This window comes from Equus caballus, chromosome 10, assembly GCF_041296265.1.
Source record: "Equus caballus isolate H_3958 breed thoroughbred chromosome 10, TB-T2T, whole genome shotgun sequence".
NCBI classification, from domain to species: domain Eukaryota; kingdom Metazoa; phylum Chordata; class Mammalia; order Perissodactyla; family Equidae; genus Equus; species Equus caballus.
In genome coordinates this window covers 40,589,874-40,602,018 of record NC_091693.1, presented here as the reverse complement: position 1 = coordinate 40,602,018, position 12,145 = coordinate 40,589,874, and the positions used below count along the sequence as shown (strand labels likewise).

At 34.0% G+C, this 12,145-nt stretch overlaps 1 protein-coding gene across 10 annotated transcripts in view; it reads left to right on the top strand.

Annotated features, from left to right (window-relative positions):
• The window catches only part of PHIP (pleckstrin homology domain interacting protein), a 127,724-nt gene that overhangs the window by 98,958 nt on the left and 16,621 nt on the right, over nt 1-12,145 (top strand). For all 10 annotated transcript variants that reach the window (XM_023650686.2, XM_023650687.2, XM_070223501.1 and 7 more), the window contains 6 exons: nt 1,943-2,054; nt 2,240-2,301; nt 4,724-4,879; nt 6,185-6,305; nt 9,032-9,157; nt 12,037-12,106. In XM_023650686.2, coding sequence (XP_023506454.1) covers nt 1,943-2,054; nt 2,240-2,301; nt 4,724-4,879; nt 6,185-6,305; nt 9,032-9,157; nt 12,037-12,106 — 647 coding nt within the window. The remainder of the gene's footprint in view (nt 1-1,942; nt 2,055-2,239; nt 2,302-4,723; nt 4,880-6,184; nt 6,306-9,031; nt 9,158-12,036; nt 12,107-12,145) is intronic.

The window sequence follows — 12,145 nt, the reverse complement described above, 5'->3', positions numbered from 1 at the left end:
AGGACAAATATTAGCAGTCAGAGTCCAGAAATATTCCAGAAATGAGCTGATAACAACCTAAGCAAAGAAATATGGCAAACAATGGACAAATCAAAGAAATATTTCAGATGGATGTACATCAGAATTTTCTCATTTTGATCTTATAGGTTTTTCCCCCTAAATTTATAGATTAGTATTTCTTCTAAAGTTAATACTACTATTTGGCCTTTTATTTCTGAAGATATATGCATCTGCGTACCAACTCTCATTTAAAATTACATCAATAGTAATTACTTGAGCCTGTCTTAAATATTTAGAAATGAATGGTGCAGTGTGTTCCTTGCTTAACTTCATTGTTAGCATTATACAGTATTGTTCATTGTGATTAGGCACACATGATCCAGTTCTTCCTCTTCAGCATGATATCATCAGTCTATGTAGGATCACAAGAAATAGCTCTAGGAAACTCATCATGGTGTTTACTATAAGGTTGTGGTGGTGTCAAGGATGCTGTTTATTAAATTATATAGTAGCTTTCACTAAGCTCAGTATCACTAATATGTGTCTGAGGAGCATTAGAGACTCAATCTAGTAATAGATCATGTCTGCCTCAACACTGGCTGTTAGAATACTGGAATCTGCATTTGGGTCCCAGTGCACACCCCCTCAAAGTTTATCTGTGCAATGCAACAGCATGCAGCTGTGTTCTGTTAACTTACTCCTGACTCCAGCTTTCTCTTATCATTAAATTTCTTTTATCTTGTTTTTTAAATTTTTAATTCATTTTATGCTGTAGGTCTTCATAAGCATTAACAAATACTTTTCTCTTTATGAGTTTGAAAATGAAACTGATTCAGATGAGCTCTAAAATAACTGGTTAATTTGTTCAAAATCACACAGATAAGTTATTTGGACTCAAGTCTTTGAGACCCTAACCCATGCTCACCAGGAGAAGAATCACTGAGTACCTTGACAGCCAAGGAAGGGGAATGTGTGGCAAAAGGAAGAGGGTGGTTTACAGATTGATAGGACACAGGAAGGCTGAGAAGATAGCTTATTAGGGTCTTTGAGGAAAGCGGTTTCAGTAATGATGATAATAGCTGGACACAATGAGATAAGGAAAGGGATGCAAGGAGTGCTGTCTATTTTACAAACATTAGTTGTTTCCCTTTTTTTAATTTTTATAGGAAAGGGAAAATGAGTGTATATATGAGTGTTGTAACCTATGGGTGATTGAGACAAAGGAAGGCAGGTTGGATTTTTTTTGTTTCTCTTGTTTTTAGGCTGGTTTCTTTTTTTTTTTTTTTTTTTTTTTTTAAGATTTTATTTTTTCCTTTTTCTCCCCAAAGCCCCCCGGTACATAGTTGTATATTCTTCGTTGTGGGTCCTTCTAGTTGTGGCATGTGGGACGCTGCCTCAGCGTGGTTTGATGAGCAGTGTCATGTCCGCGCCCAGGATTCGAACCAACGAAACACTGGGCCGCCTGCAGCGGAGCGCATGAACTTAACCACTTGGCCACGGGGCCAGCCCCTTTAGGCTGGTTTCTTGATTGTTGTTTGGAAGAACTTGCCTCCAGAAAATAAGAAATTAAAGATAGACTATAAATATTTGTCGAGCAGAAATTATCTAAACTGTATTTTTATCTGAATGAAAAGTTCGGGCATAGTCCTACTGATGAATTTGGAGTGCTAGATTGGTAAAAAATTTTAAGGTAAGAGGGTGTTTCTCCTTACCCTAAAATGTAAGAAATGGTATTAGAAACTGGTAAGTGGCAGTGCAGGTGTGCTTCTTAAATAACTATTTTTTGCTCAGTATTGCTGATTTTATTTATTTACTTAGTTTATTTGGGAGTGTGTAGGTGACTTCCTATATATCTTAAGTATCTTAAAGGAATACTTTGGAAAAAAGGAACAGCAGTGGTAGTACATTTCAGAGTAACGAGATGGCTTCTCTTCTTGTCCAGGTGACCGTTTCAGATCAGTCATAGATGATGCCTGGTGGTTTGGAACGATTGAAAGCCAGGAACCTCTCCAACCTGAGTACCCTGATAGTTTGTTTCAGTGCTATAATGTTTGGTAAGAAAATATTTGTTGTATTTTAATTCAGCCTGACTTGCTTTGAATATTTTCCCTGTCTATTAATAAAATGATACAAGATAACGTCTTTTAAACACTGAAGCAATTGTTTTTATAATGTGATTTTATAAAAATTGGAATACAGTATTTAGATTTTTTAATGTAAGGATTTTCCTTCCTTTAAGTTGGGACAATGGAGATACAGAAAAGATGAGTCCTTGGGATATGGAACTTATACCTAATAATGGTAAGTGTATGTTAAGGCTCTTTGTGTCTGCGTTATGGAATTTCTTAAATAAGGAATCTGATTTGCTAACTTGGTACCGCATAGGGTTGTTGTAAAGATCAAATAGAAAATCTTCACTCAGCAAATATTTATTGCAAACCTATTGTGGCAATAATCCTTGCCCACTTGGAACTTACAGTCTACGAGGGAAGATTGAAATTAATTTTAATTAATTACAGCAAAATATGAAAATGTTTTGCTAATTATTATTCACTCCTAGAAGGTGAGCACTTGGGAGCAAAGATTTCTTTTTAACTCCAGCAGAATACTTAGAGTATAACAATATTAAAAGTTCAGGCTTTTGAGTGAGACATGGATTCATATCCTAGCTCTGCATTTTGTAAGTCATCTTGGCAAGTTCCTTAAAATCTCAAAACTCCAGATTCTTAGGACTCAGCCTTTGAAATTGTGTAAATGAATACCTTCCTTGCAGGGCTGCCGTGAAGATTAAATGACATATGTGTAAAGTGCTTATTATAGAGCCTGACACATGTAAGGGTTCAATGAGTAAGTAGTTATGATTAATAATAATAATAACTGTCATCTTGGATATGGCCTGACACATTGCCTTAGGATTTAAGAGTTAGTCTTAGGTAGTGAGTATGACATCTTTCTGGAACTGAGAAAAGACCAGTGTGGCTAAAACCTGGAAATTGCATTTTCTTTTTCTTTTCTTTTCTTTTTTTTTTTGGCTTTGAGAAAGATTAGCCCTGAGCTAACATCTGCTGCCAATCCTCCTCTTTTTGCTGAGGAAGACTGGCCCTGAGCTAATGTCCGTGCCCATCTTCCTCTACTTTATATGTGGGACACTTGCCACAGCATGGCTCGACAAGCCGTCCATAGGTCTGGACCCAGAATCTGAACCTGCTAACCCTGGGCCGCCAAAGTGGGAATGTGCAAACTTAACTCCTGTGCCACCGGCCTGGTCCCCGAGATTGCATTTTCTTTCTACCTCATTGGCCATTTTTGTTCCAGTTTAAAAAAAATACAAAACATAATAGTATATGTATAAAAAGGTTTGAAAGGATTTATATTCCAGATCATTAATAATGATTATTTATAAAGAGTGGGAATATGAGGACTTCCACAAATTATCTTTTACGTTAGTCTCTATTGTTTGATTTTTTCTAATAGTATGTTGTACTATCAGATAAGAATAAAAATTTTTTAAAGGAAAAAAATCTGACTTGTGACACAGTAGAAATAATCTTTATAATTGGAGGAGTTCACTAGTTACTGTGTTCTAAAAAGTCAGAGAAAAGATAACTTGGAAAGAGTAAACCAAATCTGGTAAACCTTAGAAATGAGAAAATGGTCATCTTGATATTATTCAAGACTAGTTCTTTCTAGAAATTATTGCTTTGAAAATTTAATACTAATAATGTATTTTTCATTTCACTGCTAAATTAGAGGTGTGTAAAACTATAAAATATCTTAATTTGTAACCCTGGCTTAGCTTCTGGTTTTATTCTCTCCTTTGTGAAAGTTTGAGTTTGAAGTCACGTTGGACTATTGTGAATATGAGAGAATTGAAGCTAATCGGTGTTGAAATGCCTGGGGTATTTCTTAAAATGAGTTAGTGGCATTAAAATACTATTTGTTAATCCTGCCTAAATATATCTGTGTGTGGAGGGGATGATTTTTGTTGTTTTTTTCCTATTTGAATACACATACATATGCACCCATAGAGTTATGTTTTGTGAGGAAGAGGAATTTTGTACACAGATAGTAGCATATTTCCTAATGTTTCTCTGATGAAATCTAGTTCAAAGAAAAAATTACTTGGCAGATTTGTAGATTTTATGTCACCACCACTCTCGAATGAGTTTCTTAAAGATTCAGTTAAAGATTCAGGCATTCAGAAAGCCTACCTTCATCATTTTAGAGCAACAAGCATAAGAATCGTCTGTCAGTATTCATAATTCCCTCTGTTTCTACATATAGAGAAATTAAGGCTTCTGTTGAAGTATTCCTGAGAAATACCACATTAGTTCAATTTCACTTTGTGTATGTTTTATCAAAGTAAATATGGAGATTATATAATGAAATGATTCAGAAAACTTTTACGTTTGTATCATTTTGTAGAAATACATTTGCTTTCATCTGTAACTGATAATAAATGAAGTTGTCAGATATATTTGGAGAAGTAATTATATGCTTATCCAAAGAATTATTTATAAAATTAATGTTTTAAAAAATAATTTAAATTTTATTGATCCTTGCAACATACTTTTCTTTAATGAAAATAATATGCTTACCAAATCTTTACAAAATTATACTTCAGTTTTATGACAATATCAACTCTAATTTCTAAAGGTAACCTAAGTGTTAGTAAATTACCACATATTTTCACTAAATTTGCTTTTATTTCTGCGTATTTCAGCTGTATTTCCTGAAGAACTAGGTACCAGTGTTCCTTTAACTGATGTTGAATGTAGATCATTGATCTATAAACCTCTTGATGGAGAATGGGGTTCCAATCCCAGGGATGAAGAATGTGAAAGAATTGTTGCAGGAATAAACCAGTTGATGACACTAGGTAAATAATAATAGTAACACGTGAATATAGAAAAAGCTGGCAGAAAGCAAAGGAAAGGAAAGGAAAAATACTCTTATTCAAACAAAATTTTTTTTCACAATATTATAAGCTGGTGGTTTTCAATTTTTTTTTTTTTTTGAGATCTTATGCAGGACTTAAATATCTAAAACAGTTATGAGTGAGGTTCCTCTAGCCGAATTTCAGAGTGAGGGCCCTCAGAAGTGCCAGGGCTACCTCTGAAAAATCGGAATCCTCCAGAACCTAATTTCAAAACTCTTGACCTATTGAGGCTGACAGTGAATTGGGAGGGGGGAGCAGAAGGCTGAATCACAATTATATGGATAGTTGCACCAGTTTCCCCTTTAAGTTTCGGTACCTATACACAAGAGAATATTTATTTGTAAGGGGAGGGGAGAAGGTACATAAACTACTTTGCCTCATTGGGAAAAGAAAGCAGTGACCACAAAACTTGATTATTTGAACTGTGGGATTCCAAAATAATTCTAAACTAGTGTGGTTTGTAGCAACCCACTCTATCAATAAGGAATCAGTTTCAAAGAGTCTAGGGAGAAATTAAGATGAATAAGAAGAGCTGAAGACACTAGAGACATATATTGAGTAATATTTTCATCTGAAGTCTTAGAAAATGTCAGCACTGTATAAACATTGTCTCAAATACTATCTTAAACAATTTTGGGTAACATTTTAGGAAATGAAGTTGTCTTATATTGTATGTGAATGAGCGAAAAAATGAGGAGTGATCTTAAGTAGGTTCTAGAGTTTTATCAGTTTACTGTGTGCCATTGGGTCAGTGACATTGAGTCAGGGACTTCTGGATCTGTTTCCTCCTCTCTGCTTGCCTGATGTTTCACATAATTATGTTGTAAAGATGAGAGAAGGTGATAAGTTTTAAGAAAGTGAAAAGTTACATTTCAATGCAGTGTATTAGAGTGTTACTGACAGAATAACTGTCAAAAACATGCAGATTCAGAAATAGCCAAGTTTTAATTATTGAAATGTATGTGTATGTTCTTAATAGGTCAGATTTATATATTATCTGTGACCGCTTTTCTTCTAAGGAATCTATGAATAACAGATATCCCTAGATTATGCAGTGTAAATGTAGACATAATAAAAAGTGAGACTCTGTTAGGTTAGCTAAACTCTGCATTTTCTGTGAAAAGACAGCATCAGACTAATGGTTGTGTGATTCAGATCTTGTCTTAATTCAAACCGCATTGTCCGTGAAGTACTTTTAGCAATACAAGAATAAATTTATAAACTTACTTGTTTTATCTATTTTAGATATTGCTTCAGCATTTGTGGCCCCTGTGGATCTGCAGGCCTATCCCATGTATTGCACTGTAGTGGCGTATCCGACGGATTTAAGTACAATTAAACAAAGACTGGAAAACAGGTTTTACAGGTTAGAACTATTTGCTGTAGCTACGATCCTTTCACCCACTTAGCAATCTATAGCAGTGTTTCTCAAACTTTAATGTGTATGCAGATCACCTGGAGATTTTGTTAAAATGCAGAATCTGATTCAATAGGGTTAGAGTAGGACCTGAGATTGTGCATTTCTAACAAGTTCCCAAAGATGCTGATGCTGCTGGTCTATGGACTACACCTGGAATATGATTCCTAGATAGTTTTTCCTAGTTGCTAATCTGCGTCACTGCTCACTGTCATCATATTGTATTTTATAAAGCAAGCCTAAGTATTTCATTTTCTCCTGGATATCATATTGAAATACTTGTTTTTTCTTGGATTTTTCTTAGAATAATATAAAAACTTGTGTATTTTTTTATTTTGCTTATGTTCAGCTTATAAATACTTATGAAAAATGAAATTAGGAAAGTTCAGAATATTTTTCATCGTTGTAGCTTAGCTTGGAATATAACCAGAGTTATAAAAAATAGATATAATTTCAAGTAATTTGCTTCTTTTTCCAGTTAACAATTTTGATAAACATTGAGTTCTAATCTTGGATGGGCTTGGTAGGTTTATTGCCTAAAATCTCTTGTCAAAAAACTAAGTTTAACTCTATAGTTTTTACATAATGAAATCATACTTCCAGTTTTCATTTTTCTAATGTGACTTGTTTAGCAGGCCAACAATATTTCAATTTAAATAATACTGCATGGGAACTTTCTTTTGTGACCAGTTTTATGTTACTGCAGTTTTTTACATTGTTAGTCATTTTAACTTACGGAAATTTTTACTCATATTTTGTATTCGTATTTTTCTATATAAAATGTGCCTTTGGTTCTTTTTATTACTTAAATTATAGTTCTGATTTGGTACTTTTGTGTACCTGACACTGAAAGCACCATTTGTTATTCCTTACTGACTAAAGCAGGGTTTCTCAACAAAAGCTTTACTGACATTTGGGACTAGAAAATTCTTCAATATGAGGGACTGTCTTGTGCTTCTACCCTTTAGGTGCCAATAGCAGCCCCTAGTTGTAAAAACCAAATTGTCTCCAGACAGTTAGGCCAAATGTCTCCTGCAGGGCAGAAGCAACCCTGATTCAGAACCACTGGAATAAAGAAAACTAAGATATTAGACTTCAAGTTGTGAAGATTTTTCTGATTTCTTGAGGTGTTTCTGCTGTTGCTTCATTGATGTTTGTCAAAAGCATAGAGATAAGGAAATCACCTATGATATATGCCTCCAACCGTGGTACCCTTGAAGCACACTTCTTTAAACCTTTTTTCAACACCACATGTTAGAAGTTTGAGAGAAAATGGAGAGGAACTTCTTATCTCGATCTTTCTCCCTAGACGCCTAAATTGCTAAACCTTAGGAGTTAGACCTAGTGCTTCAGAGATTGAGTAAGACATGTGAGGATAGCAGGGAGAGAAAGAGTTGTTCTGTACACTAGTGGGACTACAGCTAGAAATACAAGCTTACAGCATCTTCCACTATTATTGTAAATATACTTTCTCTAGAAATACTGCTCGATATGATACTTGCTAAGGTTTACTATATTTCAAGGTACATCACAGCTTAAATAGGCTTTTTTGCATTAGCCTAGCTTAGTAACGAATTTAGGAAAAAAGTTTTGGGAACACAATCCTTATGTAAATTAGGAAGTACCTGTTTTTCAACCTATAATATATAGACCCGAGTTATGTTCTTATTTAATACAATGATACTTTCATGTGTTATTTCACTGTTTCAAGCTTTTTTGCTTCTCTTTTACTCATTGGCTTCAGACTTCTTACAATTTATGGTTTTCCTCTCTGAAACTTCTAGTTCAGTGTCTTGTTAAACTTACTATCAGTTTGCCCTGCTGGTGTTAATCTAATGCCTTACTATACACACAGCTTTGTAATTCTATATTAGAATGAGTCTTGTGAATACTATGTGAAATGCATAAAGGCTTTTCTTTCTGCTTCTGTAGCCACAATTAGATATAATATTTTTTTAAGTCCATATAATTTTATTTCTGTTCACACCTCAGATTTTCTGAGTGTTTTCTTCCTTATTTTAAGTGAGACCACATATCAGATGATATTCTACGAATCATCTTTGGATTTTTCTTTACTTTCAGAAATAAAACAAAACACCAAAGTTTTAGTATTGTCAATTCAGTGTTCACAAACTAATTTTCGTTTAGTTAGGTTTCTTGGCAAACTAACATGTTCACCATGTTTTTGTATTTTTATATCTCATAAGTAGGTTATCAGTTAGCTTTTCATTTTTACATGTCATTTGATTCCTAGTTAGATAATAGTTAGATAATTAGATTAAAATTGTTTCTTTTTTTATAGAAAAGTCAGATATGCTTATTACCAAAAAATGACACCATACATGACAGAAATATATAAACCAAAAACTAAAAGTTCCTGTTTCTTTTGTCCTGCTACTCCCCCTATAGACAGTCTCTCCCTAAAAGAAGGCATGTTAGTAGTCTAGTATATCTAACCTAGATATTTTCTATGTAAATACATAATTAATGTTGCTGCTCTGTTTTTTGTCCCTAACACAAATGAGGTTATATTTTTTTGAAAGTAACTTTTTAAGGTGTATGTTTTATAATTGATTTAAGACTGCGATTAATGTCAGAATGTCTTGATTTTAAATTGTGTGCACGTATTTCTAAATATAATGAAGTTAAGACTTATGTATTTTGTTTGTTTAAAGGCGGGTTTCCTCCCTAATGTGGGAAGTTCGATATATAGAACATAATACACGAACCTTTAATGAGCCTGGAAGCCCTATTGTGAAATCTGCTAAATTTGTGACTGACCTTCTTCTACATTTTATAAAGTGAGTTATTTTTCCATATAAGTATGATTACTGTAATAATTAAGGGCAGTATTTTAAAATGTACAATGTCAAACTGTAAAATAAAGTGAATTTTTATATACATAATGTCACGTGCTGTGCTGTAAACATAGTTCCACTCAAAGTAGGAAGCATATAATGTCTATGTCTAAAGAAGTAACATGTAGTTCATTGGCTAATAGTGTGAAATCCTAAAAGTTGTGTTACAGTTGTGTTCTACAGTTAACATAAAAAAAAAGGATCCTTATCTAAATCCAAATGTTGGACAACAACAACAATAATAGTAATAATAATAGTATTTATTGAACATGTAATGCTTTACCTGAAATAGTTCTTCTAAGCCAAATAATAATCTTATGGGTGGGAGAGATCATTATCTGGAATTTACAGTTAAGGAAACTGAGTCTTTTTGAGGCTAACTTTTTTAGTTTTCACAATAAATCTCTGCCATCTGATTTGAGAATTTTTCATCTTAACATTATATTGCCCTTGTCAAGCTTATGAACACATACATTATAGTAGCTTAGCAGGAAACTACATTTAACTTTCAAGATTCTCCTTCAGAGTCGAGTTGATTCCTTGTCTTTGATCCCATCCCGAGAGTGGTAACTACACTTCGCAAGGCAGCCGCCACGCCTTGACCTCCTTGTCTTACGGATTTTGTGTAGCCATAGAATGAATTGAGCCTTCTAAATTGAAGCTAAAGGAATGAATTGTATGTTTTTGTATAGGATGTTGCTCTGAGTTCATATTAAGGTTATTTATATGAATAACTTTTTCTGGTTAAGAGGAGATAATGTATTTTGTAATTTAAGTTTAAACATTTAGGCACTACCAGCTTTCGTTTTTACATGAAGTAGTTATTGAGGCTTTTGTTTGTATGTTTTAAACATCTCCAGCTTCCTTCTCATTACTCAGCATAATCGTAGGGTCCCTTTTCCCGGTATTAGTTGTTTTCTGTTCTTTCTTTGCTAAGGAATGTAGGTAATGTGAATATAAGAAAACACCGAAGAAAATTAGTAAGATAAACTTTATGCCTTTCCTCTACTTTATTCTCTAAAGAAATCTGTCACCTTCCAAATGGTTTGGGGTCTATTATTGCTATGCTTTGCTGCTTTTCAGTAAAATTGATAATCAGGAATTCATTATCCTCGGAAGAGTTTATATAACTTGGTTACAATACCTTATAATATTTTAACTATAATGTTTTTGGTCTGTAATTTTACAAGTATTATATGTATATGTATGTGCATCCGTTTTTCCAAAGAGATATGAATCAATAGAACCACGTGATATAGTTAATTCATATTTTAGTGAAATAATTTAGATGAAATAATTATATATGGAGTAGTCAATGAAGTTGTATTTCTTTCAAATAGTTGTTTTGAAATGCCTTATAAGGACAGATTAATATAATATTTAAAGCATGTATATTGTATCTATCTAAAAATAAGTTTCTGGCATTTTTTAGAGGTATATGAAGTTTGTTAAAACCCTTTTTAGCTAATTTTCAAGATGTTAGGTATGTCTTGAAATTTTTATTATTTTACTTTTTAGTTGCATTTTTTGGCCAAATTTCTAGCAATAGATACGTACAAAGTGATGTAATAGATACTTGGAGATAGAAATGTATATTTATCCTCTTAGTACAATTTTGTAGGAGGATAAAGAATAATGTAAGGAAAAAGTAACAAGAGAGTTTGTATGAAAGTTTAGATGAAGGATAGGGCCCCTTCTAGCTGAGAGAGTTGGGTTTCGGGTACAGGGGAGAAGTATGTTAAGATGTTACGGCTAAGGTAGGTATTGATAGATGTAGGCAAAGTTAGATGAAAGGATATCCATTCTAGGGATAAGGAGTGGCATGAGGTAGAACAGTGAAGAGTTGTTAGGGAACTTTGTAATTTAAATTGGGTCAAGTAGAAAGCACATGAGCAGAAGTAATAGGGATACAGTGCTGTAAACTCCAGTTTGGGCCACATCAAGGAGGGCCTTGAACGCTGATCTAAGGAACTAGACTTGTAAAATACGAGCACTAGGAGTAAGGGGCTGTTGCAAGTATTTTAACATGAAGATACCATGATGCGTACTATGCCTTAAAAAATATTAATTTGACTGCAGGGTTTAATACTAATTGATAGGGAGGAGACAAAAAGCATAAACAGCAGATTGCCTGCTACAACTGACCAAGTGAGAAGAAATGAGAAAGAGGTAGATACCAAGAGCTTTTGAAGGTGGACTCAGAACTTGGCCAGTGATTGCGTTTACAATAAGGCAAGGAAAGGAATAGTGAAAAACTGTGCATGACTGTGAGAATGGTAATACTGCTAAAAAAATAGAAAAAGGAGGAAGAGTGAGGAGTGACAGTTGGGTTTAGACATGGGGATTTTCGATGATGGTAGTAATCTCAGGAGAAGAAGATTCAGACCAAATTATAGGAATTTGGAATTCATTTACACAGATAAACTGCAACTACATAAGGTTGTCAGGGCAAAAGGTAGAGTGTTGAGAGAAGATGACTCAGGACAAAATTTTAGGGAATGCCTACATTTGAGAATGAAGGGAAGAAGAAATCAGAAGGCTGGGGATATGTTAGATTTCCCTTCTGGTTTGAGAAATGAGAGAAGGCATCCCAGCAGCGACCTGAGCACAGACGGGGAGGTGAGGACTGGGTTTGGTGTAATGAAACAGGCCAGAGGTGAGGCTCCAGAGGGGCAAATGTGTGCACATGGGGATTTGGAAGCAACCAATCAGAAAGCCTTCAACTTCAAGTTTTATCTTAAAATGTGGCTTTAGTAACAGATTTAAAGGAAAAAACGTCTCGTGACTCTAATCTTGTATACTAACATTTCCGTGTTATTTAGGGATCAGACTTGTTATAACATAATTCCACTCTACAATTCAATGAAGAAGAAAGTTTTGTCTGACTCTGAGGTATTTAATATTTCATTATAATTACTACATTGGTCTTCT